This window comes from Antechinus flavipes, chromosome 5 (genome assembly GCF_016432865.1).
Source record: "Antechinus flavipes isolate AdamAnt ecotype Samford, QLD, Australia chromosome 5, AdamAnt_v2, whole genome shotgun sequence".
NCBI classification, from domain to species: Eukaryota; Metazoa; Chordata; class Mammalia; order Dasyuromorphia; family Dasyuridae; genus Antechinus; species Antechinus flavipes.
Window position 1 is genome coordinate 47621380 of NC_067402.1, and position 26054 is coordinate 47647433.

The following is a 26054-nucleotide window of genomic DNA, read 5'->3' on the forward strand; positions in this document are numbered from 1 at the left end:
TGATGGTTCTCCTAGGGCCAGCACAATAGTAGGGTAGTGAATTCAATGATATACAGACTGTCGCAAAAGTTTCTGTGCCTTTTTAAGCTTTGATAGCTGGAAACTGAACTAGGTTTTTTGAATACTGCGTGTGTGTGTGTGATGTACACACATACACATCAGCATACCTTGTATATACACATACCTTTATGGGTACATTCTATATGTACAGGAACACACATAAACATAACTATACACACACACACATACACACACACACACAAGAGGTAAACAAGTAATTGGTGGGGTGCTAGCTACTGGAAGACTCATGAAAGGCCTCTTGAAGGAGGTAGTGTTTGACCCTCACTTTGGCGGTGGTTGAACTACAGGTTTTTAAGAAATAGAGGCTAGGAGGGATACCATTTCAGGCAAGAGGGTCAGCAGGTCCGATGGCGGGAGGGAGAATGGTTATGTCTGGGGAAGAGCATGGGGCCCATTTTTTGGAAGGTGGAATGCGTGGCCAGAAGGGGGACGCCAGCCTGGACAGCTCATCTGGACCTAGACTTTCCCACTGGGCTGGGCTTCTAATGACCACAGGGGCGCTGTGAACGCCCAAGGCAGGCTCTGGGCCAACAGTCCATGAAAAGTTATGTAGAGGAGGGGGCTGTAGGAATGGAGAAGGGGTGGATTTGAAGGAGGCCACGGAGGCAGAGAGGAGCTCTGGGGGAATTCTGAGAAACCGACTGAAAGCAGGATATTAGGGAGAAGTGCTCCGGCATCTGGCTTGGGACATGCTGAGCTTGGCACCCTGTGGGAAGCGTCCAGCGGACAGAGATGGGAGACCGAAGTCCCAGAGAGGAATGGAGGCTCATCCCAAGAGCTTGGGAGTCATCTATGGGAGGTAGTGAGTCACTGGGAGAGAAGAGAGGGCCTGCATCAGTGGCAGAAGGGCTTCCTGCTCTCCAGGGCCTCCCCATGCACTGTCTGAGGAGCCTCCTCCCTTCTCACTTGAACTCCTGCAATTGCCTCCTGTTTCTGCCTCTAGGGTCTCCCCTTTCCACTGCACTCTGCACTCAAATGGTGAGTCCTAAAGCTGGCATCAGACGAGACCCCTCGCCTGCTCAAGAAGCTTCAGCAGCAACTCCTAGACTCCAGGACCAAACAGAAATCCCTTCCCAAGGAGAGTGCATGTTATCCCTTCTGCTTCAGTCACCTGAACTGGCCCAGATAGGGGCAAGAACGAAGGGTTGGGGCTCAGAGGAAGGTTCCCCAACTTATTCACCACATGGAATTGGTGGGATTTTTGAGCAAGAACCTTCAGTCCCAAGCAAGCAGAACCAGGAAAACACTGCACAGCAACAGCAGCACTGTGCACAATGATCAACTACGACAGACTTGGTCCTTCTCAACGGTTTAGTGATTCAGTGTAATCCCAATAAACTCTGGATGGAAAACACCTTCTCATCCAGAGAAAGGACTGTGGAGACTGAAATGTAGATCAGTATGTAAGATTTTCATCTTTTTTTTTCCTTGTGATTTTTTTCCTTTTGTTCTCATTTTCTCTCTTAACAGGGTTATATGAAAATATGTAAATTGAGTGTACATGTTTTACAGAAATATTTTTACATGTAATGGGGGAAAATGAAAATAAAAATAATTTAAAAAAGGAATAACAAAAAGAACCTTTCCTTCTATGAATCAGTTTCTTCATCTAAACAATCAGTGTTGAACTCCAGCCTCAAAGCTCTTGCCAAACTCTAAATCCTATAAAAACTTCATCTCTGGAATCAGGTCTTATCTTAATATTGTGTAAAATCCATACATCTCTGGCATTTGGAATCAATAAGGCAAGGCCACTGAGTGCTTGGAAGCAAGAAAAGACAAAGGGAAATAAGATCATTCTGTAAATAGACAATATGGCCCCTTGGATGATGAGTTCTTGACGCAGATCACAAAAAAAGGGAAGATACGTCACTAATAAAGAATGCCAGCTTTCAAATTCAAGGAAGGCAGGTAACCCACAAAGTGTCAGGAATCCAGAAAACAAAAACAAAAACAAAAACAGATTGTTACAGATTAGTGGAGGGATAGAGGTTCTTTTTTTACTTCTTCCTTTTTTTATAGTTTTATAGCTTTATGGTTTGGGGGTCACCTTTCTCTCTCTCCATCTCTCTCTTCTCCTGTCTCTGTCTCTCCCCCAGTTTCTCTCTCTCTCTCTCTTTTTCTCTCTCTGTCTCTCCCCCTGGTGTCTCTGTCTCTGTCTCTCTTTCTCTCTGTGTCTCTCTTTCTCCTCTCTCTCTCACTCACTCTTCTTCTCCCTTTGTCTCTCGCACATATTCAGCTTGCTTTACTCCTCTCTGGATTTCAGAGTGGCTCTCCTTCCATCTATCTGAGGGTTGTGTGAGGAGGCTCTCCCCCACTCTGTCCCTCCCTTTCCGGACCCACAGGTTCTACACTGCGGTTGCCCAGGCGGGTTGTGAGATTTTTCACAGTGCTTTGCGATCTCTTTCACCAGCTCAGTGTCTGTTTCCTCAGTTGGACGTTTGGCTCTGAGAGCAGAGGCCATTTCGCTTTGTGAGTACGACTGACACGACTGAGTGTCCTATGAAAAATCAGGCTAATTGTGTAAGCAACATGTGAACATTTATATCCATACCCTTATTTTAGTAACTGATACAGTTCAGACATCAGTGTCGTTGCTAGCAAAGAGAGATGAGCACAAACGACTCCAACACTACTCTTCGGCTCCCACTTGCTTATCTCACAATATCTGGTTCCGAGAGACTCTGGTTGTTTTCCAAACCCAGTCTATGCTCAGAATACAGAACCGGGCAGTACTGGATGGCCCTGCTTGGGAAAGCCTCAGCAGCCAAGCTCTGCCACAATAATAACCGTCTCATCCCCCAGACACACAACTGTGGCCCCCCACCCCGCTCTCTTTGTGGTGGGTCAGCCCGCCAGCTGGGCCTTTCCCTGTACACCTGGCTCCATCTCTTTCATGCTGCTGGCAAATTCTAATTAAAGGCCAAAAGGCTGCAGCCAAGATTACGGCTGCCATGGTAACCGTCCTCCTTGAGAACCTTAGTTAAGTGCTACATTTAAAAAGAAAAAGCCTCATGGATGCCTTTTGTTTGTATAATACAGACACATTGGGTATCCGTACCTATACCTTCTAACAACACCCCCCTCAAAAAAAAAACCAGTAAAAAAAAGAACCCAGATAACGACCACCCTTGGTAATGTAAGAAACAGGAAATGTTCTGTCCCTTGGCTCCCTGCCTCCCAGCCGTGGCAATTAGAGTTCTGAATAAAGACTCTGGATGCTGGAACAGCAGCTCCCTCACCAGGACTGCGGTTCTACTGACATCCCTAAGATGGGGCTCAGATTCAGGTCTCCAAAAGGCCAGTTCAAAATACATTTTTAGTAAAAGCAGCACTGCTGACCTGACCGGCTACTTTCAAAAGGATAAGGTAATTCGGCATATACAAATTCTGATGTTTATATTTATTGTCATTATTTTTGAAGAGACAATCATATTTCATGGGCCAGTGAAGGGGACACTGGATAGTGCCAGGCCTGGAGTCAGGAAAGCCTGACATCAAATCTAACTTCAGGCACTCTCTGGGTGACCCTGCTTGCCTCAGTTTCCACATCTTTAAAATGAGCCAAGGGAAATGGCCAACCACTGCCAGACCTTGACCAGGAAAACCTCCCAATGGGTCATGGAGAATCAGCCACTGGTAAAAGACAAACAGCCTCCACGTGGACAAGGCCCAGGAACCGTGGAGTCCCTGCCTCTCGGCTCAAATCCCCTCCTGGAGGGTCTGGGTAGGAAAGGATGTCTAGGACAGGCCAGGGGATGAGATGACAAGTCTGCTGCCTTCTGAGTGCCCCGAAGAGCCCACGGGGAGGGAAGACAGACAATGTGGACAGAGCTGGAAGGGCAGCCCAGAGTGCCCGCAAGGCCGGCCCGGTCTCCTCCAGACCAAGGCCCGGCCCCCAGCATCTTACAGCCCACCTCCGTTTATTCCCCATCTTGCCCCAAGGCCTTAAGTGGCTTCCTGGTGGCCATTAAACAATCCCACCCCAGCCTGGGTCAGAAGCCTGGATGCAGCTTACGGTCTCAGAGCTCCCCAGAGCACAGATCTATGACTTGACTTGCCTAGGAACACTGCATGGCTCAGTGCAGGATCAGAACCCAGGACCACAGGGCTTTGGGGTGGACTCTCTGTTCCCTGACACCTGTTCTCAACCATTCACACAGAGAATCAGTCCAAGATGGGGGGAGGAAGGCAGAGTGAAGGGTTCCAGCAAAGCCCTTGGGGGAGCAAAGCATTCTAAGAGTGGGCGGGCGTGGAGGGCAGCCAGAAGAGTTGCTTCTCATTACATTATATTATTTATTTATATAAATATTTATATATTTCACATTTTTCCTTATTCTATTTCTTCTGTGTGGCCTGCTCCATGGGTTACGCATTAGACTTACCTAGAAGTGAAACTGCCTCTGAGATTTCTTTTGCGTAAGTGATTTCATCTGAAGCTTTCTTTTTCAGAAATGGCAAACTGAAATACAAAATGAAGAATGTAATTGAAAGTTTTTAACCTGTATCTTGATCCTAGGAATATTTATAAAGTAGGAAAAACAGTCTTTCCTTTTCACTCGATGGGGAACAGACTCAGCATACTACACTTTGGCAGGGGAATTTTGAAAACAATTATTTGACCCATAAACAAGAGTGATGCTACACCTTTATTATAGAGATATTAACTAGATTTATTTAGAAGAATGAAGATAAATAAATAAAGAGGTTGGAAAAGAAAGTCTTTTATTTAGCATACTTTAGAATGTACGTAGATAGAATTAATTTGTTGAAAAAAAGACTAACTGTAATTCTACTAAGGTCATGGAGACTTTGCATTATTGTGATACGAAACAAATTCTGAATTATTTATAACCTAAAAACTCATCAAGAGCTTTTTCCTTAAAGTATTGCAAACTTTGGTTAATGGATCAATGCCCAGTTTGTTCTTTGAAGGTCAATATCCATTCCTTTATCATTTGGACAAGTTATCCATGTTTGACTACATAGATGAATGAATATCTTTTGCAACTCCAAATTAAAAAACAAATATCAAAGTCACATATCATTCCCTGTCTACCTAAAATTCTTAGTACATGGATTTTTGAAAATAGTCTAGTTTTGAATTTTAGAAGATTTAGAAGTCCTTTAGGCTGTGGTTAAAAATATGGACTATTAAATAATACTTAACAAATAAGTCTATTAGAGAAAAAAACAAATTCTAGAACTTCAAGAAAAGAAAAATACTGAAAATTTCATGATGTGTTTATTTTTTGTCCTTTGTTCTTGGAGAAGTCCAAGGACATCAGCAGGGTGATGTCTTGAGCAGTTTCTTATATTTATATCCAATTCAACTCAAGTATGCGAAACAATTTCTTGTCCCAAGTTTTTAATCTATTTTTTTTAAGTGGAAGAAAAGTTGCAAATCAGACTTGGTATGAAGGAGACTGCAGCTAAACAGGAAAATGTAAAAAAAAATCAGTATCATAGTATGAATAAAGTGGGGAAAGCTTACTGTTCCAAAGTCAAAATTAAAGTTTAAAAAAAAATAGCTTATCTTCAACCAAAATGACCTGGAAGAGGAGACTTTTCTGAGGCAAATGCCATACATCAGCAAAAAGAAAAGGGAATAGATTAATGTGACTGTGCTGTAACAAATGTGAGAAATGATGAACTAGTTGATTTTAGAAAAACCTGGAAAGGCTTGTATGAAATAATGAAAAATAAAATGAGATAAACCAAGAAAATGTTTATAGTGATAGCAATACTGTTCTAAGAACAACTGAGAACAACTAAGTTATTCTAAGTAGAATCTATTACGTAGGACTTTGTTAAGGAAGATGCTACCCACCTTCAGAGAAAGAACTAACAGAAGTATGCATAAGTTTAGTTTTACAAATATATGTATACATGGATGTATCTCTCTATCTCCCTCTATGTCAAATGGTAGCTTTTTTTTAGTGCAGGATGAGAAAAGAGATAATCTAGAACTTCAAATATAATTTAAAAAAATGAAATAAAAAACTGAAAAACAAAGTGATATAACATCTGAAAAAAAGTGCTTAGATTTACAAATAAGACTGAGGAAAGTGAAAAACAACAGCATCAATTATATCAATTCATTAGGTTGCTAGAATATTATACCAGCATTAGTATGGATAATATAACCCCTATTTATATAGTCTTCTTAAACTTAAACATCTCTAAAACGTAAGGGATTTTAGAATGGAGGGGATTCTACTATATAAACAATAAATTATTTTGTTTTATAACCCTTAGCCAGATTGCCAGCTCTTTGAAAGGGTCGCGTCATGTATTTCTTCATTCCTCAAATTTAGTGCTTATTAAATAGCTGTTGGTTTCTTAACCATAACAAAAAAGCAATAAAAGTATAGATTGAATAAAGCTTTAGAGTAACCCTCAAACAGTGAAGTGGAGCTACACTTCTGATTCTAAATGAGTATTTAAAGATTTATTCTAAGTTCAAAAAAGATTATTTTATGCTGTTTTGTGGAAAAAACAAGAATGAATTTTGAAACATAGGCTTTCCTTTGCCACTAAGTGGCAGCAAGGAAGCGCAATCAGTTCCTAGCCAGCTATTGAGAAATCAGTGAAGAAAATGATTCTTTTGGCTAAAGAGTCTTAAAAATTATGCATGTCAAGTTCAACTTGTATCTTTCAAGATATATGCCAATTTAATTTAATTTTGAAAAATGCAAACAGAATTATATGAATTATCATTCTCGTTGTAATAAGAATGAGAATTATAAACAAAATTTAAGATATCAAAAGTGTCACTACATCAATTTCTTTTACCAAAAGAAGAGAAAAAAGCTGTCCTTTAAAACTGCTACACTTAAAATTACAAATCATATCCTGCCAATTCATTCACCCACATATGTTGTCCCATAAAAATTCTCTAAGGATATTATGATTCCTTGGCTTCATGTAAAGTTTATGCTTCACCTGAGAGACATTGGTAACAAGAAAACACACCTCAATAATACTTATTGTTTAATCCCTTGGTGTTGGAAGTCTCAGACCAATCCACTGCAGGTAACTGAGTGCCCCCTGAGAATCCCAGCTGTTGGAATCAAGGGATCAATTAAAGTTTCCTCAGCGTTGTAGCAAGCTGCTACTTACTTCATCAAAGCATCACGATGCACAGTCTCCTTGCCACAGAAAAAAATAAGATGTGATAAAATACATTGCTAACGTGACATAGAACTCAGGAAAAAGAACTTACCGGCACAGTTTCAGAATTTCACGGACAATCTCCAGAAAAGCGGGATGTTTTTCAATCTTTTCTGAACACAGGCTCATGATTTTGAATATTTGTGCCAAATCCCTGAGAGGCTTTTCATATTTTTCATTAAGAAAATACCTGTTTTTAGAATGACAGCAGTCCCTGTTTTTGTGGGAGGCAGATAAGAAGCCCTTCACACACCTGTCCCTCAGCGGCTACTCTGACAGCGTCACCACTGTGGCCGTGCCCATCATGGGGATGTCCCACCGCCCTGCCCAATAACTGCCTTCTGCCATGCAGAGCCCCGCACTCGCTGCCCTTCCCAGGACAGCTCCCGGCCCGCGAGCAGACTGCCCTCCATCTGGGCCCCCTAACTTCTCCATCACGAGCCCTTTCTCGATCCCCGGGTGACCTCCCCTCGATTCTGAAGTCAGACCAAATCAGACGTGATAACTTCATAATTATGAAGCCTTGTGGTTGCTTGGCCTGTACCTGACATTCATTTAGGCCCAGGGCACTCCACCCCTAGGATGCCGGCCCTGCCAGGGCAGGGACCATTTCAGGCGGCCTTGGCTTTCCAGGCTGGCACCCAGTAGGGGTTAACGTGATTCCAGATGTGAGGGGCTGAAGAGTGATGGCTTCCAAACCTCTCCTGCATTTCTGCATTTCTGGAGAGCCAGAGGAGAAAGGAGATATGCTCCGGCACAGTGGGCTGGACTCAGCACCTGGCCCACATCAGGTGAGTACCATGTGGGCACCAGTGAAAATGCAGGCCCGCACCCACCTGCTCCTTGGGTTCCAGACTTCTTTCTCCAAGTGAGCACTGTCCACATCCACCCGAAGCTCAACTACATTCCCGAGGACCAAGACGCCAGGGGAACTCTTCCTAGAACTAAAGGGACCTCCCAGGCCCAGGTGCCCTTGCAGATAGACAACCCTGCTCTCCCCAGGAGACGAGCTTCTGGCACCCCTGAACATGTCCAGCATCATAACACCCCAAATCTGGGGAGCCCCCTGGGGTGGCCTAGGCTCTAATTGTTGGAAAGGCCACCCTGCCAGTCACCTGGATGATTTTTATTACAGTGTCCGGCCTTTGGGATCAATGATACTTTTTTATTAAATAAAGCTAACTTCTGAATTTCTCAACAGATAAAAGCAAAGCAATACAAGTCCTAAACTGTCTTGTTAAAATATTTTTACTTTATTAAAATTAATTTCAGATGACTTTACAGTCTAAGCTTACAGTACTGTGATATCACAATTCTGTTTCACTCATTGACCCACAAGCATTTATTAAGCACCTACATGCTTGAGAGAGGGGAAGATAGACCAAAAGCTAGTTCCTGCTGTCGGGGAGTTCAAATTCTGCAGATATAGTCTATCAACATGTGTAACGACGTACAGGATAATGTGTGGAAGGAGGAAGCACGGAACAGGGGGAGGAGCCCCAGAGCCGAGGCTGGAGGTAAGCCAAGAGAAGGCACACTCCTGGCCTGGGGGACAGCCACAGAGGGAGAAAAGGAAGGCAGAGACTGAAAACCAGCAGCAGGCCCTTCCCCTCCAGTACATGAAGGGGAGGGATGCAAAATCAGCCTGTGATGGCAAAATGGAGACACACAAAAAGCCTTCTACAGTCTCAAGAGTCCAGGAAATACAGCTTTAAGTGGTGTTCAAATACAAAAGAACTCTTATTTTGTTATATTTTCAATATTAATTAATTTATATTTTGCTATAAAAGGTATGCTTGCATATAAGCAATCCTTACTGCACTTGATCCTTTTGAAGAATTGAGGAGAGCTGGGAAATGACTCATTTTGCAGACAAGGAGATGGAGGCCCCCTGAGGATGTGAGAACCTGGCAGGACCCAGTGGGTGACAGAGAACAGGGCTCAGCTTTTCATCACCAAGCGGAGGGGCCTGTTGCTTGCTTCCCCAGCTGACTAGCTCGGGCAAACCTCCATCTCGCTCCTTCCCTTCCCAACCTGCCACCACGTCACTGTCCCTTACACGCAGCCCCTCACCCTTGGCCTGAGCCCTGGCTGGCCGGGGACCCTACTGCCACTCTGCTGAATACATTCCCGGGCTCCCCAGCAGCTCCAGCACCTGGCGCTCGGAGCTCTTGCTGGTCCGGCCCCCTCCCACAAGTCTCATTACTCCCCCTCCCCCCCACAAGTCTGTGACCCAGGAAAGCCTAAGGAGACAGTGGTCTCCAGCTGCCCTCAGGCCTCCTCTCAACAGCACCCACCCTGGGCAAGAAGCCTCCCCGAGGCCTGCATTCAGACTGATTATCTGCAGGCTCCCTGCCCCCTTAGAGAAGTCACAGACCCTAGAGAGCGAGGCCTACTTTTTGCTTATCTCCACTTCTAATAGCACAATGTCTGGCATGCAGTAAGTGCTCAATAAATGCCCGTTTGACTGACTGAATGAATCTAGATACCTTGGATCCTTCTGAATCCAGAGAAATCATAGGACTTGTTCTTAAATGGATTACAGTTTAATTTATGCTCATTTGGGGAACAAAAAAATGACAACCTTTTGTAAAAGCACATAATGTTAATTATTTTCTTATTCTCATTCATCCACCTTTGAATAAAGAAATTAACAATTAATTTGTAAAGGATACAAATCCATTCTGATAACACTGCACCATCATCTTAATAGACTGGAGTTGTCTTTCTTCTAAATCATCCTACAATAAATAATAAGGAGTAATTCTTTTGGGCTGATAAGGTATTGGAAATTACCCAAAGTAAAAAAACAAACAAACAAACAAAAAACGCACAATCATTTATAAATCATGGTGACATATATGCAATGCTATTAAACAAAAAAGCTTTTTCTAACTTCATCACATTGTAGTTTTGAAATAGTCGATTCATATTATTTTATGAAATTAGCAACAGAAACCATGGTGAAAAGAAATTTAACTTAATGTAACATATTAAAACTACATAATATTAAAAACATAATCCTCTCTACATAAAACAGATTCAGAATTTCTAGTCCTTAAAACTTGATATGAGACAGTTTGTGGAGGAGTTTTCATAGCTACATTTTCTTTTACTAAAACTGCCTGAAAAAATGGCCAGATTCCTTTCCCCCCTCCCATTTGCCATTTTACCAGGCAATTACTGGTTAAAGTGTTTAAAATATATAAGCATAATCTCTGAAACAGGGGCCATCATTTTATTTTCCTTTTTTCTTTCTTTCTTTCTTTTTTTTTTTAATTATAACTTTTTATTGACAGAGCCCATGCCTGGGTAATTTTTTTTTTTTTTTTTTTTACAGCATTATCCCTTGCATTCACTTCTGTTCCGATTTTCCCCCTCCCTCCCTCCACCTCCTCCCCTAGATGGCAAGCAGTCCTTTACATGTTGAATAGGTTACAGTATATCCTAGATACAGTATATGTGTGCAGAATCGATCAGTTCTCTTGTTGCACAGGGAGAATTAGATTCAGAAGGTAAAATAACCCAGGAAGAAAAACAAAAATGCAAGCAGTTTATATTAATTTCCCAGTGTTCTTTCTCTGGGTGTAGCTGCTTCTGTCCATCCTTGGTCAATTGAAACTGAGTTAGATCTCTTTGTCGAAGAGATCCGCTTCCATCAGAATACATCCTCATACAGTATCGTTGTTGAGGTATATGATGATCTCCTGGTTCTGCTCATTTACTTAGCATCAGGTCATATAAGTCTCTCCAGGCCTTTCTGAATTCATCCTGCTGGTCATTTCTTACAGAACAATAATATTCTATAACATTCATATACCAAAATTCACTCAGCCATTCTCCAATTGATGGGCATCCATTCAGTTTCCAGCTTCTAGCCACTACAAACAGGGCTGCCACAAACATTTTGAGGGGCCATCATTTAAAAAAGCAATTAGTATCTTCTTCTGGAAGGGAACTTGGAGTTAACTTATCACTCTCCATACTCATCCAGCCTTTATTTTACTTTTTTTTTTTCTGTAGGCATTATTTCTTTAAATTTGAAAATGCTACATAATTTGATCACTAAAATGAGGGCCAATAATAGTCAAACTCACTTATGTAATTTTTTAAAGTTTACAGAGCTTAAGGTTAACAACTAAGGAAATGGTTACTAAGTGATATTTTTATTAATGACTTTAAAGATTTTTTTCATATTAAATTCAATTATAAATTATTTGCTAAAATTACTATGATAAAGTACAGCAAAAAGAGAATAAGAGACTGTTGATCTATACCGGGGTCCTCAAACTACAGCCCATGGGTCAGATGCAGTCCACTAAGGACATTTATGTGGCCTGCTGGGTTATGGCAAAATCAGACCAGAAGTGACGTTCGACCTAAACTCATGTTAGCAATGCACACTTCTGGCACTGGGCTGAGGTGGCAGAGACAGAGTGTGAGGCGATATTGAGGTGAGGTGAGTTCCCAAGTCAGGGTGTGTGGTGGGGAAGGGAGAGAGAGGAAGACGGAGAACTGAAGGCCCATGGCCTTGTGCAGTAACAGCAGCCACCACAACAGACAGGCATGGGGGACGTACAGTGCATGCTATGCATGTCATGGCCACTGCAAGGGGAATTCACTGCCACAGTGAGGGTTGGAAGTGGGAGCGTGAAGAGCGGGAAAGAGAGTGCGGGAGACGGAGGCATTACAGCGCAGAGGCAGCTTGGAGGAAGTTGGGCATGCAGTCTGTATGTCTCTGTATGGGCAAAGTTATTGCTGGTATATTGTTTTTGTAGTGCTGTGTGTGTATATACATATACATATACATATACATATACATATATATAGATATATATATGTATGTATGTATTTTACTAATAGCAATTTGGAATCCCTAGGAAATAATGATGTCAAGAAAAAGAAAAACTGACTCGGAGTGTAGGATATTCAAAGAACAGTGGACTTATGATTACTTTTTCATGCAGTACAAGGAAAGAGCTGCATGTCTGATACGCCAGAATATAGTGTCGGTGTTCAAAGAATATAATTTGCGTTGACACTATGAAACTTAACATAAAGATAAATATGATTGTTTGGTTGGAGAAGTGAGAAAAGATAAAATATTAAAACTGAAAAATACATTGACAAGTCAGCAAAATACTTTTGTGAAGCAGAAGCAGCTAAATATTTCATCACTGTGAGCAAGTTTTCAACTTGGCAAGCTAATCGCACACACTGGCAGACCATTTGTGGAGGGAGAATTTGTTAAAGAATGCCTTTTTTCTGTTGCCAAAGAGATGTGTCCAGAGAAGGCCGATTTATTTAGTACAGTGAGTCTTTCAGGACCTACAATTACACGGAGGATTGAAGAAACCGGAGACAATCTGCATCAGCATTTGCAAAACTGCATAAAAAATTTCATATTTTTCCTTGGCACTCGACGAAAGCAATGATGCTCGTGATTCTGCACAACTTCCAATTTTTATTCGTGGGACGAATGATTATTTTGAAGTCACAGAAGAGCTTGCTGCACTGCAAAGCATCAAAGGAACAACTACAGGACAGGGTATCTATGAAAAGGTTTGCCAAACTATGAATGGTTTGGAGCTGGACTGGGCCAGCGTGACAACCGATGGTGCTCCTAGCAGGGTGAGGTCTAAGAAATTAACCAAGAGATGGACAAACATAACCATTCTCATCCAATAGCCTTACACGGCCTCATCCACTGACAAGCGCTGTGTAGTAAATCACTGAAGTGGGACTCTCTTATGAAAATTGTGGTTATCTTGTGTTAACTTCATTAGAGCTAATGCACTAAATCACAGGCAATTTCAGGAATTTCTGTCTGAGCTAAATGTTGAGTATGAAGATGTTCTATAGCACACAGAAGTCCATTGGCTGAGTCGAGGGAGAGTCTTGAAACGTTTCTATGGCTTACTTCCACTGATTACAACTTTTCTGCTTTCAAAAAACAAAGAAGTACCAGAGCTCAATGATGCAGAATGGAAATGGCACCTTGCCTTTCTGACAGATGTAACAGAGCTACTCAACAATTTCCATATGCAACTTCAAGGAAAGGGGAAGCTCATCTGTGATATGCAATCACATGTCAAAGCATTTGAAGTAAAATTAGGCCTCCTCATCGAACAAGTGAAGGAGGAAAACTTCTGCCATCTCCCCACAACTCAAAATCTGTTAGCAGAAAAACCACTGATTCCATTCCCAAACAAAACATGTGTGGATTCACTGGAAAAATTGCAAAAGGAGTTCCAATTTAGATTTAAAGAGCTTCATCTCCATGAAAGGACATGCAGCTTTAACCTGTTTTCTATTGACATTGACAATGTGGATACAATTTACCAAATGGAACTGGTTGAACTGCAGACTTGTGACTCTATGAAAGAAACATTCAAGTCAAGCAGCCTTCATAATTTCTATGTATCTCTCCCCTCTGAGACATAGCCTCATCTTGGGAACCATGCACTCAAAATGGCAACCATCTTTGGCAGCACTTATGTCTGCGAACAGACTTTTTCTAGAATGAAACGTTTGAAATCTCCAATCAGATCAAGACTAATGGATGCACATTTGCATCACTTGTAATGACTAGCAGTGACAAATATGGAACCAGACACTGACCATCTCATTAGCCAAAAGCAGGCCCATAGTTCCCATTGAAATACTGGTAAGTTTGTTGATTTAACTTTACTTCATTTTAAATATTGTATTTGTTCCTGTTTTGTTTCAAAATAAGATATATCCAGCGTACATAGGAATTTGTCCATAGTTTCTGTTTTTACTATAGTCCGGCCCTCTAACAGTCTGAGGGACAGTGAACTGGCCCCCTATTTAAAAAGTTTGAGGACCCTGGTCTATACTCTAGACTATGTCTATATAATAATATAGTTAGAAGAAATTATTTAACATATAAAATTTATTTTATTTAATTTAGATATAAAATATACTTTAATTTATATATAATTAAAATTTTAATATCATACTAACATATGAACCATTTCATTGGAAATAAAGAGTTTTACATGCTCAGGACAAACAATTTTCATTATTAAGTGTATCTGCTTTCTTATTAAGCAAATCATCTTGGTCCCATGAGACCTTGCCTCTAGAGCTTTTAGGGTCTTCCTTCCTCTAATATAAGTCTCTGATGCTATATTATTAAATGATTAAAAATAAATCTGTTGAAATTTATGTATTAAAGAAATTTAATATCTGTGATTACAGTTTCTATTTACACATTTAAAAATGATATCCTGGGTTGAATTTTGGCAAAAACATCCCAGTTATATTTAAAGTATTTTTTCATGGATTGACCTCTGTTATAAATACATTATGCTCAATGCTGAATATAATACTGCCTGATGGCCATTATATATATTACGATTAACTATACTGAGTATACTGATTCTTATGGCTGAAAATAATTTTGTCATATTTTATATAAAAGATAATCTAAAATAATTTTTCTGCTAATGTGTTTATATGATGCTTATGAAGCAGGAAAATGTAAAATGAATTATTTAACATTTGTTCTTTATCCAGGGGCAGCAAGCTCTTCCTGCAAGTAGGTTTTCCTTTTAAAAGCTGATTCTTTAAAAAGTATTCCTACTGTTGACTTTCTCCACCCAGACCTTTCCCACACTCTCATCTGATTCTCAATCCTATATCTTCCTTTTTCAATTAGCATCTGATTGAATATAAAACATACTATATTTAAGGTGTCATTGGTTTTAGGACAAAATTCTTATTCTTTAAATAAAAAGAAATCTGGCTTATATTTGGCAAAATATAACATTGCCCTGAAGACCACAAAATTTTATTATGTAACGGAATAATTTTTTCTCAGAGAATACTTACTTTGGGTTGTTCTTTAAGGAGTTTGATAATGCTGTTCAGATCCATGGTCTTGAACTGCACACCCTACAAAAAAAAAAATCTTAGTTTCCCACAGTGCTCAGATTTATAAAATATTATGTTTCAGTAGATCCCATTAGATGAATTAATTTACTAGAAAAACTTATGCCTTATTTATGAAAATCCTTAGTAGAAAATTCCTTAAGGACAGGAGCCATATTTTCTTCCTCTCTGATGAAACATTTAGCATAATACTTTACATAGAGATGTTCAATAAATATCCCTTCAGGATAGGAAGCTGAACTATTCTATACTTGCAGTAACCCAGCATGAAAATGTGAGTCTAAATGCTTACATAAGTAGCCTAACTTAGAAACCAGAGGCTGAAGAATACAACATCATATGATATATCTGGGCTCAAGTTAGGGTAGAAGCAAAACAGACCCCCCTTTGGAAGCTAAGGATGGGACAGAGATTCAGAAGCTCCTAAATTCTACGTATAATTCTTCCTTTATCCTGCCAGTGGTCATAATACTAACTGTGGTCCAGAATGTGGTCCACGGCCAATCCATTATATTTTTAGGCACCCATATATCAAAATGCTCATGGGGGAGGGGCGATGTGTGTTAAGTTTAGAATTCTTAAAAAAATTAAATTTAAAAGAATTGGGGAAAAAAAAAGTTCACATATTTGTAGAATCTGACTCCTATAGAAGTTTCACTATTGCAGCGACTGGTCCTACATTCTCTCATTCCTAAAGAGTTGCCTGCGTCATGGCCCTGCCGATGGTCGTGGGGAGGGTGCCATGCTGAGTGAACAAGGTGGGCCTTGCCGCTTTGGGTAGAGCAAAGTGCCCAGCACACACGGTAAGCATTGAAGAGAAAGGCTCACTGACTGAGCAGCAGTGCCAGAAGGGCCCGGGCCAGATTTCCAAGAACTGCCTTCTGGTTACCCCTTTTCCTTTTATTACGCGTCTGTCAGACAAGACCAACAAACAGGAGGGCCTAGGCACCAAGTCTCAGCCCAGGACACCAACTTTCTGCCCCTCCCTCAGGCCCCCAGTAACACACACACAAGCAGGGGGCCACCAGGGATATGTGGAACCCATGACACGTCTCTCCCAGACCAGCAGTTCTTAGACCTTTCGGTGTCGGGCCCCAGGTACAGCCTTAAAAATGATTTAAAAATCCCTCTCTTTCCCAAAGAGTCTGTGGGATCTAGCTATTGAGATTCACTATATTCGACATGACAATGTCTTGGTAGTATTTTGAAAATAGTTTTTGACCTGGCAGACTCTTTGAAAAGGGTTCAGGGTCCTCCAGGGGTTCCCGGAACATACTTTTGAGAACCACTACCCTAAACTATTGCTAGGGTCAAGATACACACTTCTCACACTAGAGATGAGGAGCCTGTGAACCACACACTGCTTAAGTGATAATCCTCGATAAACTATATTCTACATTTAGCTTTGGAAACAGCAACATCTAAGACCCATCTTCTCTTTAAATTCAATTTCTTCAGGTTAAAGGTGTGAGCACTTCTGTTCTTGTCTTACATAAGCTCTTTGATCTTTCCAAATTGTCCCAATAGTTCTCATACGAGTTACGCTATCTTTCACATAACAGAATTTCTCAAAATTTCTGAGTATAGGGGAGATCAGTGGCAACTCATACTTGAAAAAGACATTCTCTTTAATATTCCCTATAGTCTCTTTGGTTTTCTTACTACTTTCATTAGAACTGAAATTTGTTTTCTTATTTCTTAGTTATCAAGTGATCTTAATATCTCTCAACATCCCAACATAAATATCACATAAAATGATGTTGTTGAAAAATAGCCAAGACAAGAACCATTAGCAAACCAAGATCTTAGTACTTTTATAGTAATTGACAACTCAAAAGGCAACTCAACAACTCAAAAGAGAAAAGTGTAAATCATCACACTACTTATATTGTTTAGTAAATCTGTAGGTATAATAATCATTTTAATAGTGGAAAAGGAACTCGAGCAGATTTTCTATGAATTATTAATTGTGATTTAATAAGGATTAGAATAAAAGGCTTCAGATTTCCAGTATACTGCTTTTTGAAAAATACATTTTTGAGTGGCTATTCTTAGATACAAGCCAATAATGAATTCTATTTCATAAACATAACCATATAAACACTGCTTACATTTTCTGTAATTTCTTATAAAAATACAAGTTTAGAATCTATAGCTATAAAAACTTTTTGAAACTTGATTATTCAATATGTTAGAAAAGACAGTATTTATTTTCTTAATCTTTAAGAGAAAACAAAGCCTATATTTCAAAATGAGAGAGAACAAAATCCAACTATTATGGGGGAAGAGCAGCAGCAAAGCAGATTCACATCCGTTTACATTCATCAGCCTTGGAGTTTTTTTTTTCAAATCTCCTAAACTCAAGCACAGATTACAACTCTGGAGCCAAAGGGTTTTTAAAAAGACAATAATAGCAACAACAATAATAACAACAGTAGTAGAAGCATTTATATAGGTTTTCTATGTGCCAGGAACTATGGTAAGCACTTTACAATTACTATCTCATTTGATCCTTAAAACAACTCTCTGAGTAAGGTGCTATTATTAATAACCCTATTTTATATAAAGAAACAGGCAAACTAGCTCTTTCAATTGCAGGTTTGAGATACCTATATCAAGTATACCCACATATACAAACACATATGGAGGACAATGTGAAAAGCCATCTCAGCAAGAGCACACTCCCAGTAACTGGGCTCAGTGCCAGCCAGCTCACGGAACTCTGCTGACTGAAAGACTTTCAGCATGTAAATCCAAACTCTAATCAAGGGCCTGTTCTGTCAAAGGCACAACTCTTTGGAAGGATAGGAAAATGCTTTCAGGAATCCCATAAATTGTCCCTATTTTAGGATCCAAATTGTGTCAGGGAGCTGCCTCTGATGCACAAAATTTCAGAGAGAATCAGGACTGGCTTTGGAATGACAGGGAAATGCTTTCAGGAATCTCACAAATTGTCCTTATTTTAGGATCCAAATTGTGTCAGGGAGCTGCCTCTGATGCACAGAATTTCAGAGAACTCCCTAGAATCAGGACCAGCCAATAGCACAGGCAGAGCTGCTCAGGAGTTCATGACATTCCAAGTAAAACCAGATCCCCCTGTCTGGCTCCCCATCCTCTCTTACTTGAGAAACCAAAAGCAGGTGCTGGTGCTTTCTGGTTCAGGATCCCCACCTTCCTGCAGCCATCCTCCCCTTCCTCAGATGCAGAGGCAGTGAAGGTGAGAGAGGACAAAAGTCACTGACTACAACTTGGGGAGCGCGGCCCCACCTCACAGGACAAGGAGGGAGCACAGATTCCCTCTGGCATTGGGAATGGAAAATTCTGTGCCATCCCCGCTTCAGTCTCCATTGGGCTGGAATGTCTCCACCATCTAGGTCAAATTCCCACGATACTCCCTCCTCCACGTGTAAAAGGGTACAAACTATTGGGTAAATTCCTGATTGCTCTGTGACATACAGCAAACCCGGCTCTGAAGCAGAAGTGGGTCCCTTGTCTCCCTTCATCTCTCCGGGGCTTTACCATGCGGACACAGAATATGGAGCTCCTGACGCATCTGGAGACCGAATAAGCCTCAGAGGGAGTTCTCCTAGTAGCCCCACAGTGCCAGGGTGAGGGTGCAGGGCATGGATTCCCTCAGAAATTTCTGGCTTTGGGAACACGTGACAAGGGTCCCTTGAGAAGCGCAGAAGCCTGCACTTTCAGGAAAAAAAAAAAAAAAAAAAAAACTACTAAGGTCCAAACCACCGATAGTGGGGAGTTCTAAAGTGAAATTACTCTCGCATTAATTTGAAGCAATTAGCTGAACTTCTACATGATGAAAAGCAAAACTGCTTCTGCTCCGTAGATCCATGCTGTTAAGAATCGAAGTGAGAACAAAAGAGAAATATTACAACTTTCCAAGGTTTTAATGCTACTTCTCAGTTCCCTATCTTCTAGGAGTCAAAAGTTTCGCCAAGGGACGCGGGATGGATAAAGAACATTTCAAAACAGAGATCTGTACATAAATGTCCAAAGTAACCAAAATATTCCATTGATCAGTTCAACCCAGTCCGGTCAGCTTTTGCCCTGGAAGGCAATCTCCCCCCCCCCCCAGCTCCATCAGCTGGGTGGCCTCCCCCCTCTCTGCCCCCCCTCCTCTCCTTTGCCCCGTGTGGGTCTCTGCCTTTTTTCTCTCACCCGCAAACCAAGAACACAACCAAGGAGGCGGATTCTAAGCCGCTGAAGCAGTCTGAGAGAGCGGAAGCCCGGGCAGATGGAGGCTGTTCTCCCCCTGCCCTCCGGCGCCCCTCCAGGGCTGGTCCGGCCTCTTCCATTTGTCTTAGGTGGGAGCAGAGGCTACCGGCAGGGCTACCCGGCTCTCCTCACAGGGCGCCTAGTATCACCTTCACCTTCAGACTGGGAAACGGAGACGGAGGGAGCTTCCGCTGCGCCCCTCACCCCGCTCTTAGGTGTCTCCGACCCGCGCTGACCCTCTACTCTAAGGAATTGTAACCTGGGTCCCCACAAGCCCGGGGGAGGAGCTCCTCGGGCAGATTTCAGGGACGGGGTGGGGTGGAAAGCTACCGCTTTAGTTTTCCCTCAACCGTGGGGCTTCCCTTCTCTGTTCTGGGTAAAGGGGGTCCACAGATTTCCCTAAAGTGCCGAGGTCAGTGTGCCCAAGTTAATTAAGCACGAACAGTTATGTCCTAGATTCTAAGAGGCCCTGAGAGAGAACGCTGGCTCCTGTCTCGACCATGTGCTGACAGGGATGAAGGCCTGGGTTCAAATTCTGCCTCAAATCCTTGCCACTTGGGAGCAGGTGCACGCATCTTTCTTTCTTTCTTTCTTTGTCTGTAAAATAGGGGTGGTAATAGCTCGATTTCTCTGGGTTAAAGTTCAAAGTGACGGGTAACAACAATACAACGGTAACAGTTGCAGCAAATTTTCTCGCTGCGTCTCCACGCCGGACGGATGCCTTGGGTGGCCAGGACTCGGCCGTCGCCGCTCCCCCTCCCCCCCTGCCTCGGGCTCACCTGGGCTAACCCCAAGTCAGTGTCGGTGACCACCTTGAGCCTGACTACGGGGATGTGGCGGGGGCTGCCGCTGGACTTGGGCTTGCCGCCGGCGGCCTCAGGGCTCAGGGCGGTCCGGGTGTCATCCTGCGAGGTCATGGCCAGGATGGATGTCAGGCGGGGTCGGCTCTTCCTGCCGCTGCCCTGAGATTTCGCCTCCTTCTTGCCCTGGCCCGAGGCACTGAGTCTGTGCGTTCCGGGATGCAGCATGGCTGAGGTCACAGGGCTCCCGGGGGGCGGGGGCCGGACCGCGGCCGTAGGGGTAGCTGGGGTTCCTCCATGGGTTGGCCGCCTCCGCCGCAGGCACCACTGATGCCTCGGCAGCTAACCAGCCGCCTCAGGCGTCCACCTCCGTGTGGAGCCCGGGGTTGCCAATACAAGCCACCGCGTTGCTAGGGGGAGGGGCAGGAAGGGGCGTAGTTCGAAGGGTTAGAGTCTCCTACGGAAGCCCTCGAGATCCATGCCACCAAAAAGGGTCGTGTCTAGGGTGCGCACGCAGCGAAAGTGGTGCCTGAGGGGAAGAAACACGCATGCGTGACTCTCCCTGCGCATGCCCAGCTGGAGTAGGGGAGGAGCTAGCTAGATAAGAGATTTAGTGTTCGTCATTCTGGAGGAACGCGCGTCTTTTGTGACTTCGCTGGGTTCTGATCTGGAAGCTAAGAAGAGGGAGAAAAGTAAATGACCCTCGCTTCCATTTCCCCCCAGGACTCCAGCGTGGAGGGGCCAGTTAGCCCAACCTCTTCATGTTGGAGAGAGGGAAACTGGCCTAGAGGAGGACAGTGTGTCCGAGGCTCACGCCATAAGCAGCACCTGAAGCCAGAGAACCAGAACTCATTTCCTCCTAATCTCATCCAGCTCCAATGAGGTTTTTAGAGCTGGGCAGGACTTCAGCGATGATAAAGTCCATCCTAGCCCTCCATCGTTTTAAAGAGAAAAATGAAGACCAAAGTGCCTTAATAGGAAAACCCCATCTGTTTCTATGGAGAGCTGTGCAAATATTAATCCTCCAGAAGGAGCTGCTGTTGCTATTCCCATTTTACAGAGAGGAGCTCCAGCGCTTGCTTAGGGGGTTTGTCCGCTCTCGCAGCATCCTACAAAGGATTTGAATCCACCATCTCAGACTGCAAAACCAGCACTTGCTGAATCGCTGCAAAGGGCCTCGGAGATTTAGTCTAACCCTACGTCATTTTGCACAGAGAAGTTAATTGCCTGATCATTAAGTCCTTAAGTCGATATGTACTTATTAAGCTTCTGTCCTGTGCCGGGTAATGCGGGGAAAGGCAAAAGGCAGCCCCTGCTTCAGGGAACTCCGCCTGAATGGCCTGAACTCGGTAGGAAGCCACAGAAGCCGGATTTGAATCCCGGACTTGGACTTTAGAACCAATGCAGCACGTGTTCACTTAATTAAAACCTGTGTATATTCTATGGAAGATGTCTGAAAATTTTCTCAAAATGGGAGAGAAAGATCGTCTTGCATTTAAAGACTCATAGATGTTATTCATCTATACCAATAGTATTGATGATGTTATCTTGTTAACATTAACATAAACATGTTAATAATGCCTCATTAGTTAAGCATTAACTATGTGCCAGGCATTCTGCCCCTATCCGGATGTACAAAAAGATGGCAGAACAGCCCCATCTCTCAAGGAAGCTCCCATTGTAATGAGGGGAAAAGTGTTATCAACTAGGTACACACAAGAACAGGAAGTGAGGTCAGCGCTAAGATGATGAGTGGGCAGGAGGGCATCCTGGAGAGGCCTCTTGCACCCGCTGAGGTCCTGAAGGAAGCCAGGAGGGGGGGACCATTGCTAGTTTCTGCCTCCACCCCCCCCCCCCAGTCCTCTTGACATTGCTAATAACCCCCTCGGTCTCTTAAGGGCCAGTGGAAGAAATGGAACCCCCATTGGACTTGTTACATAAAGTCAGGATAGTTTTAAATAAATGTTAGCTTCTTGACATCTTAAAACTGGGTAGAAAAGGGAAGAATTTCTAATTGCTTATATACAGGGATCACTTACAACTCTTAGTGACCTAGGTGACTGAAGTTGGCAAAGAAGAGGAGGGGGGAGAAAGGTGGGAGACTACCCAGCTGATCTGGTGGGAATTGCCTTCTGGGGCAAAGACCATGGAAAGATCTTTGGTTTCAAGCCAGAGGGAGAGTCCTGGGTTCAGAGACCAAGCCTGACATTACCTCTGTGTCCTTGGACAAGTCAAAGAACTGTAAAATGAGGGGGTTGAGTAGATGAACTTTGAAGATCCTCCCACCACTAAATCTATAATCTTGTGATTGATAACATAAACCGTTTTACTTCAAAAACAGTCCAAGATGGATTATCCCAAGACCAGGATTCAGTGTGTGTATTTCAGACTTGGGACTTTGAGAGTTCATGGGATCCTGAGATTTGAAAATAGAAGCAGAAAATTGTCAAGTCTTTGAGGGCAGAGACTGTCTTTTACTTATTTATTTGCTTGTTTGTTTATTGTATATTCACTGATTAGGGCTTCTGGCACATAGCAGGTGCCCATTAAGTGTGTCTTGATTGATTGGAAAACGTCAACTTTTAAATCTTGTTTTAATTATCAGAAGGACTATGGCCTTGCCACAGCCAGGTGGTGCGAAGTAGAGTGCTGGCACTTTAGTCAGGAAAACCTACCTTGGAATGCCACCTCAAACCCTTGGCAAGTCATTAACTTGTTTGCCTCAATTTCTTCTCTGTGAGATGGGGATAGTAACAGTCAGATGAGATAATAATCGTACAGTACTTAGCACCGATACATAAAGTAACCATGACTTAAATGTCAATTGTTATTGTTATCTGATGGAGGGTTATTTTGATTACTGAGGAAAACCTGGGTACAAATCTTGATTTTGATTTATCCTTGCTGTGTAATTAAAGTCTCTTAAATGCACCAGGTAGCTCTCTAAAATGGCTTTAAAATAAGAAAGGTCATCTTTCTAAAATAACTTTATAGATGAATTTCTAATTGCTTATATACAGGGATCACTTACAACTCTTAGTGACCTAGGTGACTGAAGTTGGCAAAGGAGAGGAAGGGGGAGAAAAGTGGGAGACTACCCAGCTGATCTGGTGGGAATTGCCTTCCAGGGCAAAAGCTGACCTGACTGGGTTGAACTGATCAATGGAAGATTCATTTATGTACAGCCTCTGTACACCAATGAAATTGAAGGTCCAGTTCAAAAAGTGCTGCAGAGAATAAATACTACACAAGAAAAAATAAAGAAATTTGCTTTTGTCACATCAAATAGGAAATGATTACTGAAAAACCTTATCTTCTGTTAAACTGTGAACTAGTTAAAGCAAAGGCCAAAATTAACAATTTTTTAAAAAGAATTAAAGTGAGAAGTGAGAAAAAGAGAATATAAGTGAGAATGACTTCAACCTGATCTATTCACATAAACTATTGATACTGAAAAGCAGGAAATGAATAAAGGAAGAGAGTTTGGCTCATTTTCATTTTTTGTTTCTATTTCCACCAATTTGGAATTAGGATTGTTTCCTACCACTGGGAACATCTTTCCCATAAACTTATTTGAAGATCACATTGTGCTAATTGTATTCATACCCTAGTGAGATTCATGATAATCCAAAGGAAATGTACCAAATAACCTATCCAGGAACAATCAATAGCAATAGAATTCCAATTGCCTACAACTATGATATACCTTTGGCAGAGCAGTCCATTGAGCTAACCCATTACAATAGATTATACCTAGGGACTGATAGGCCAAGAATTAAATAGGAATATAAGCGTATAAATTGTGTGGTATCTTGGAAATTGTGAAGTGTTTTGAATAATTCCCAAGCTGCTTCCCACACAAAAGTAAATTCTTTAAAATGATTCTCCTGTTGATTCTCTGTGGCTGACAAGTATTACTGTCTCCAGAGAATCAAAATTGTGGACAGGCCAAAGAGCAGTGGGGATACATAATAGGGGTAAATAAGCTTGATGACATACCCTCAAGATGTGGTATAAAAAATAACATTCAACAAATGTATGATCAGAAAAAGATGGGCCAGGAGAGTCAGGAATAACATGCTATTTTAGTGTTGTGCGTACTAGAACCTACATTGTGAAAACATGGAAGCTTCCAACATATTGAGTGAATCCTCTTTGGAGGATTTGATACAGGCAAGAATTAATATGGGATGGCATGGATATGGTGTGATTTATACTTAAAGTATACTTACTTTATACTTATACTCAGTGATATAATGCACAGATAGATGATATCTGTATATTTATGCATATATGTTTGTGTACATATATATGCTCATGCATATATATCTCATGTTGCATTGCAGTTTTATTTATTTTTGTTAAGCATTTCCCAATTACATTTTAATCTGATTCCAACAGCATTTAGGTAGGTCCTTTATGCTGCTAGGCTGTGATTTTGATACATCTGATTCCATCCAACACAGAAGAAATAATATAAAAGATAGTTTGGAATGAGTAAACTTCTTTCTAGAGAAGCATAGATGGATAGAAGGAGGAGATAGTGTAATCTTAAAAAAAAAGTATTACTTTCTAATATCTAAGATATGGTTAGAATTTTAAAGGGATTTTTAATAAATTAGGCAAGACTTAAAAGAACAAAACATAGAATTGTTCTGAAGGCCAAAGTTGTGTGTTTGATTCAAATATAACTTGAATGTGGGTATCTATAAATCAATATATGATTTAGACATCAAAGAGGGGCAGGGAGGGAAAGGTTGATATCTGGTCCAAACTCTCTTGTTGGTGAAGCCCAGAAAGTAGAAGTGATTTGGAAACATTGGCAAATAAACAGTTAAGTGGTTCTAAGTTTGAGTCTAATTCTTAAGCTTTTTTTCTACTGGACCATTCTGGATTGAAAGTTAAATTCTTGTCATCAAGTCAAATTCAGGTAGTTCATAAATGAGCTGGATCAAGTGATTGGATTTAATTTTTAAGTGGTATGTGGGTGTATGCTTTAAAGTTTTAACAATCCTATAAACCTACTTTACTACTATTGAGGATTACTCTTCTCATTTATGGATTTTCCATCCCTCTTGATTTGTTTTAGGGATTGGCTTTTTGGCATATTCTCCCCCCCCCCCCCTGCAAAGGTAGGAAGAGAGTGAAAATGTTTCATGTTTGCTGTATCATTGGGGTGGATAGGTGAAAGTTCGGTTTCTTTCTGATCTCATCACTATGCATTTATTTCTAAGAGTTTAAATATTACTCATTTTGTGCAAAAGGCTGCTAATAGAATTTAGCAAGTATACAGTTACCAGTTATTTCCAAAGTGTTCAATCAGGTGTTTGTAGTTTCAAAAAAATATTTAGTGAGTTTTGTATCTGAGATATAAATTAAAAAAAAACATACAGGATCAAGTAGACTAAAGTATATAGGAGATGTTTTTAAAGAGGGTGGAACAAAATGGAATATAATTTTTGTTAATGTGATAAAAGAACAACTATTGGGAAAAAAAAACTTAACAATAACACAATGAATAAAAGAATCCTACTTACCAAACTGAAATGTTTCCATTTTCCAACAGAACTGCACAAGTTATCATCATTATTAATTTACAAACTTTACATTTCAAAAGTATCTGTAGCTTTAATTAAAAAAAAATAAATGGTAATTTTAGTGAAATATTCTTAATGACTAGTATGTTGTAGAAAGTATCTCTATTACAGTGGAAGCTTTTAGATAAAAAAAAAGAAAAATATTAAATATGTGGAATCTTTCAAACCTTTAAAAAATCAAAATTTCAAATTGAATTTCAAAATTCAAAGAGAAAAAGAAATGGCGAAGTACTTCAAATGAAAACTCAAAATA

General features: G+C 41.3%; 1 protein-coding gene across 2 annotated transcripts in view; it reads right to left on the bottom strand.

Annotated features, from left to right (window-relative positions):
* The window catches only part of CFAP69 (cilia and flagella associated protein 69), a 65196-nt gene extending 44535 nt beyond the window's left edge, over window positions 1-20661 (bottom strand). Inside the window, exons 1-5 of one of the 2 annotated variants that reach the window (XM_052000910.1) lie at window positions 20184-20652; window positions 15112-15174; window positions 9930-9995; window positions 7307-7416; window positions 4467-4543 (exon numbers count right to left, since the gene is read on the bottom strand). In XM_052000910.1, the coding sequence (XP_051856870.1) occupies window positions 4467-4543; window positions 7307-7416; window positions 9930-9995; window positions 15112-15174; window positions 20184-20432 (565 nt within the window). In that variant the 5' untranslated portion in view covers window positions 20433-20652. Of the gene's footprint in view, window positions 1-4466; window positions 4544-7306; window positions 7417-9929; window positions 9996-15111; window positions 15175-20183 lie in introns of both variants that reach the window. The other variant, XM_052000909.1, reaches the window with a different exon arrangement.
* Window positions 20662-26054: the final 5393 nt, after the last annotated feature.